The sequence below is a fragment of the Balearica regulorum genome, chromosome 1 (assembly GCF_011004875.1).
Source record: "Balearica regulorum gibbericeps isolate bBalReg1 chromosome 1, bBalReg1.pri, whole genome shotgun sequence".
NCBI lineage: Eukaryota > Metazoa > Chordata > Aves > Gruiformes > Gruidae > Balearica > Balearica regulorum.
In genome coordinates this window covers 59,623,347-59,629,346 of record NC_046184.1, presented here as the reverse complement: position 1 = coordinate 59,629,346, position 6,000 = coordinate 59,623,347, and the positions used below count along the sequence as shown (strand labels likewise).

The 6,000-nt window shown below is 41.2% G+C and overlaps 1 protein-coding gene across 2 annotated transcripts in view; it reads right to left on the bottom strand.

The window, feature by feature from the left end:
* Positions 1–1,529: 1,529 nt before the first annotated feature.
* Positions 1,530–6,000, bottom strand: part of LARGE1 (LARGE xylosyl- and glucuronyltransferase 1) — a 286,954-nt gene continuing 282,483 nt past the window's right edge. Inside the window, exons 16-17 of one of the 2 annotated variants that reach the window (XR_012835612.1) lie at positions 5,129–5,896; positions 1,530–4,145 (exon numbers count right to left, since the gene is read on the bottom strand). Coding sequence is in view for 1 of the 2 variants with exons in the window: in XM_075753793.1 (XP_075609908.1) it covers positions 5,699–5,896 (198 nt within the window). In the remaining variant the exon portion in view is untranslated. Of the gene's footprint in view, positions 5,897–6,000 lie in introns of both variants that reach the window. The other variant, XM_075753793.1, reaches the window with a different exon arrangement.

Genomic DNA, 6,000 nt, shown 5'->3' with positions numbered 1-6,000 from the left:
GACATTTTAACCCTACAGAAACAGTAATTAGTTGGGAGACAGGAAGCTGTTCTCATCCTGTGAAGGGCAACTACAGCACAGAATGATCGAAAAGATAGTAAGTTCTTAGCCTGGGTTTCAGATCTTTGCATCCTGACACCCTCAATGAGCTAACACTTCCATTGCAGTACCCATTAACATGTCTGGACAAATACATTCATGTGATCCATCACACAAATAAATATTTGGTTAGCTTTCTAATTCCAAGATTATTTTTTCAACTGATCATAACAATTCAACTCTGCAGAGCAAACAAACCGCAAATCCCAAGCATTCGTTAAGTGGAAAATGTTCCAGCCAACTGACACATACCTAGCTCCTTTCGAAATTCTCAAGGACTTTGTGTCTTGTTTTGGCAATGTATAGCTACTGATGAAAACAAATTCCTATAAAAGCAAGGTTTGTACGCATTTCCTGAGCCATAATTTGCTTTGCACAGCCAGAAGCTTTTTCAAAGTTAATTTTATATTTTGAATCAAAGTAACAATCTTCAAACAATCCCCAAATCACCTAAGTGTTTGGATATAAACATACCATCTAAATATACATTATGAAGTACTACTGTTAAAAATGACTTCATTTAGCTATCAGTGCCTCTGCAGTTTCAATACTACAGTCGAAATACCAGGTTATCGCCTGTCATTGTCTACTAGTGACTTATTTGTTCCAGTCTCACTTACTGAAGTTGCAGAAATTTAGCTGCTTTCTTTTCCTAAAATTGAAATATTTTTTGGGCTAACAGTGATACATTCTTTTTTTTTTTTTTTTTTTTTTTTTTTGCACTCCTGCCATCTAATGTATTAGACCCGGTTGAAGTTCATAAAATAATTATGCCCACCCCCACTTGCTGAGCTTGCCGTGATCTCCTGTTGCTGCACTGAAACCTGAGGAACACCCTCACAGTATCTGGCAGAGCAGGAAAGAATGTCCTGTGCCATGGCTAAGAGTAATATCTCTGCTGATTTGCCAGGACTCCCAGTGCTGCTGGTCATTAATCTTTCTCAGCCAAAACCAGATGGGGCTATTAGGCAGGCTGGAGTAATGGGGGAAACTGGCAAGATACAGAAGGAAATGCATTATCTTCTGGATAGAATTGCATGTAAAAATGAGAACATTAAAAATGTATTTTTCATATTTAATTGGACGATGTATGATTATACCTACCAGAAAATAGTGTGCAGTGTGTTTTGTGCAGGGCATTTATAAAAGTGTTCAGCTGTGCTAGGGCCTTATTTTCCCCTGTGGAGAGAAACAGTAGCTACAGTTCTGACAAGGTTTTTGTGCTTTTCCCTCTAACGCAGAGCTTACTCTGCGGCAACAGCCACTGCAAATAACACTACAAAGTGCCTCCGCTTCTCGCAGTAAACGGAAAATGCAGTTTAGGATTTACATACGAACCACATGAGGCTTACCAGGTAAAAAAATCAGTACTTTCGGAATAATGTGAGCATATCTGATACTCAGTCTAACAAAAGTGATGGAACTGCAGGTACAGCTGCTAATTCCTTTATATCACTGAGTCCAAGACAATGAGTACAAATAGAATAAAAATTGCAAATTACAAAGTGAAACCAGATTGCTCACATAGGAAACTAGCAAGGCTGAAAGGAACTACTGAAAATAGGATTTGGAAAAAAATCTGATAGATGCTAAGGACTATTTGGGATAAACAAAGACATTTTCTAGGACTGCCAGGTAGGCAAATGGTAGATGACCCTTAGCCAGAAAATGACAGGATGGAAACTACAGCCAAACATTTGAAGGTATACACTGTGACAACAGAGAGAAATCATGGAAACATATTAGAGGGTTAAAATAAGGCATTAAATAAAGGAAAGTGCATTGCCCAAAACTTAAACTTGCAAAGCCTGTTATATCAAAGGGAGACGCATGAAAACAAAAATAGGAGGATTGGGTGCTGGCCAGCAGATTATTATTTGGAATAATAATTGTGTCTGAAATGTGGTGGAATGTCAGAAGGTGCTGGGAAATACAAAGTTCAGGGTCCGGTGCTGGAAGAGGCTTATGGGACTGAAAAGTTTGCAGTGACTCACACATATCAATGTTTTCAACTGGAAGGGGAAAGGGAGACACAGAACAAAATGTGTCAAGATAAGAACGCAAATTAGAAGAACAAAAGAATTCTGTAGGTTATTATTTCTGATCCCTTGACTAGGAACTGGTTAGCATTTAGGAAGGTTAAAGAAGAAAATACAAACCCAAAACCTAGTAGGGTGATATTTGATATTAGACATAAAAATTTAAAAACAAAAAAAACTTTTTCATTTTAAAGAAAGAATCACTGGCCCTAAATAAAAAGAAAAGAAAAATTGAAAACCTCAGCTTAAAAGTGGAAAGGGCTTATAAATAGCCATGGAGTATGGTATTCCCTTAGATAAATGGAAGACAAGGACAAGGAAATACTGGTATGACTAAACTGGTAATTATTTTAGAAGTTACTCATGCCGAACAGGAAACCTTCAGAGAATGGAAATCAAAACTTTCTAAAGCTGAAAGGAAGGTATGCAATAGTTAAGATGGAGTTTGAGCAAGCTAAGAGGGAATTTGAAGAGCAAATAGTAGGAAGTTAAAACTGAAAACACACATTTGCTCAGTACACCAAAAGCAGAAAACCGGAGATAACCGGTAGGCCACCCCAAACAATAAGTAGAAGAAACAATTGAAGACAATAAGGACATTGCCAAGAATCTAAATGATTTATTTGCATCAGTCTTCACCAGAGAGGGTGCTGGAGTAATATCTGAATGAGAGACTCACACTTTCCAAATATCAAAGATAAGGACAGGTCATAGACTGAAGACTCAAGAGAGAAGTTGGTGGAACAAATCAATAAATCAAAGGCATTAAGTCACCAGGTTTATCTGGTATTTCTTGAAGACTTCAGGAGAAAACTGAGAATTAAGTAACAAAGTTGCTAGCAAATACCTACTACAGCAGAGGACTGGAAGACAGTGTTATAACTGAGTTGGGGATTTTTGTTGTTGGTGGTGTTTTTTTCATGGTGTTGGAGGAGCCCTGGCAGTTACAGAAAGATACATAATCCTAACTTGCTATCATTGGCTGAAATGTGTTAAAAAAAACCAAGCCCCAAAACTCCCCAATAATGAAGCACATAGACAAACATGACATGACAGGTATAAGTCAGTGTCTCTAAGGGAAAAAAAAAAAGGGGGCTCTTTGAACCTACTACTAATCTTTGAGCTGGTTACACCAACCAGCACTGCTAAGCCTACTCAGAAGGTCTCATGACTCACTGTACAGATAGGCAAGTAGCAAACGATTACCTCCTTGCTCCCCCATCTGCATCTCACCACCACTGAGGAAAGACTAATGTTCATGTTGATAACGGCACATTCAAACAATGTACAGGTCCGTGCTACAGGTTGTGCTGCTGCAGGGCAACCCAGTCCCATCCTTGGGCAACATTGTTAAGCCAAGGAGAATTGTACATCTGGAAATGAAAGTTTTTAATATAGAGGAAATATAATGGTGGCCACACTGAAGCTCTGACTGGAGATTTTATGTAGGTACAACCAGTGTTAGCCTCTCTTAGCTTTTGATACCTTTCTGTGCATTAGCTAATCCACAGGACTGTGCTGCAGGGTTCTTCTCATTCTCAAAATGCACAGTGACATGGGCCCTTAACGGTGAGCAATACAGGACTTAGGGAGTTAAGATTTTGGGTTTTTTATAAAAAATATATCTCAGCCAGGAGTGAGCACTCATTTAACTTCTTCCCAGCTCTTCCTAGCTTTTTATGTAAATCTTTACATAAAGCCATTAAGAACAGAGGAAAAGCACTTTGGAAAATTATGCAGTGATGTATTCTTATGCAGCCAACACTCCCAGGGGAAAAAGTGAAAATTACACATAGCCTCCCGTCCCTTTTTATTTCTTGTCAAAGATGTTGCCTTTTTTGGCTTTTCTTATATATACACAGCATGATGAACTGATATTTGTAGTTTAAATGTCTGGTTTAACTGCGTGGTTTCCACCGTAACAGAAAGCTCTCACGAAATGTCAGGTTAGAAATAAAACCAAGCTCTAGAGGGATGAGGTGAGGAGGAAAGTAGAAGGTCCAGAGGCTGAAAAACAAGATGGAAAAAAAGTGAGCAGAACGCAATGTGGATCCATTTCTCAACTCAGGCAGTGGTATTGGTACGCGTGGTTTTACGGGGAGCTGGGGTAGGGAGACAGACGCATTTCTCACTGAGTTGTTTCTGCTTTCTGTATTAACATTGCAACAGAAATTACAAATAGCCCTGCAAGGGGTAGTGCATTAAACCTCATCTCTTCATCCCATGTAAACACAACATTAATACTGAAGAATAAAGAAAATGGCAAAAAGTCCAGTGTCTTGTTTTCTGCATTTTGCTTGTTAGGTTTCCTGTCCGCCCTCCAGCATACTCCTGTGTGTACCGAAGTTGTGAACTTGACCAGCCCACATTCAAGCAAACACTCACACTCAGATTCCCAACACATTCTTTTCTCCCCCTCCAATGGGGAGTTTATTCCTAACAGTTCTGCTCCTTTTAATTATAAACTCCTTTAACGAAGTAGTTCTGAGACCTTGCAGCAGGGAGCAGGAGAGCACCAAGGCTACTAGTTGCCATGTTTACATTCCCTGTTCAGCAAAGAAGTCCACTTAAAGCCCAAGGCCCAATGCCTTCACGGACGGGCATGCACTGAAATAAGCCTACAAATCAACATCCCCCTGCACAACATGCCTCATAGGCAAAATCCAATTCTTGCCTAAAAAAGATAAAGATTTACAGCCAGGCCCTTTATTTTACGAGACACACACAAACAAGTTGCTCTGGTGAAAACAGACCTTACACTGACAAGTTTTGTTCACTTTCTGGCAGAGCTACGGATCTTCTTTACTGGACCACCAGAACCAAAGATGGGAAAGAAACACAAGGGTGACATTTCCTTGGCAAGGAAAGGAGCAGCATTTAGGACGGGGGAAAAGGCAGGGTGGGGTATAGGGGATTTTCCTGATAAAAACAACTAATTTGAGAATAAAAGACCAACCGATATCATGTATACACCTAAACCAGTAACACACCTTCTCTGGAGTGCAGTATTGTATAAGCGTCCCCTTCGTTTTCAAGGCTAATTCAGACCTTTGGCTCATCCTGCATTAACAAGGTCATCCATGTTAACAGGGCCCCTGTGAAAGTTCACAGGTGGAAGTTCCCTTTTAGAGTAGTGCAGATTTGAAATTCACAGGACAGCGACCCGAAGATCTTCCTTTACAGATAAAAAGCATGTCAAATTATTAAATAGCAACATGAAATCCTATATTCTGAAGGTCTGTCTTTGCTCTGCAGTCAGGAGAGCAGAGTGCATTCCCAGCCCCTGCCCAGTCCCCACCTCCGGCGGCATGGCGGGCGCATGGCCAGCCCCTCTCATTGACACCTCACGAATGCTAAAGCTGAAAGGCCTGGGGTAGTTGGGGAAGGGATGAATGAGCATAGTCTGAAGACATGTCACTTCAAATTTCTACTGTTAGAACTGCCGGGTATGATATAAAAACAGAAAGTATTTCTCAGTTTGGAGTTTGAAGACTGGGCCCCAAACGTTGAGTGGCTTGTCTCTCCAGTGTCCCTGTTTCCCACACACGGGCTCCATTGTGCTAGCTGTTGTTCTCTGCCGTGAGATATTTGAGGGCTGCAAAGCCGTAGTGGCGCGACATATCCTGCTGGAACTCCTCCTTCAGGGTCTTGAGACAGATGCGGTATTGCTTGTTGGAGCGAAACTTGGTGATGTCGAAGCTGGGGGCGTGCGGCATGTGGATCATGTAGGCATTGGGCAGCACCGTGAACTCGTACTCCTGGGGGAGAAAGACACCAGCTGTGAGGGTGGTCCCGAGCCCTCTTGCAATGCATCTCCCCCCTACCTCCACAGCCAGACACGCTTCATCATGTGCCCTGCAGA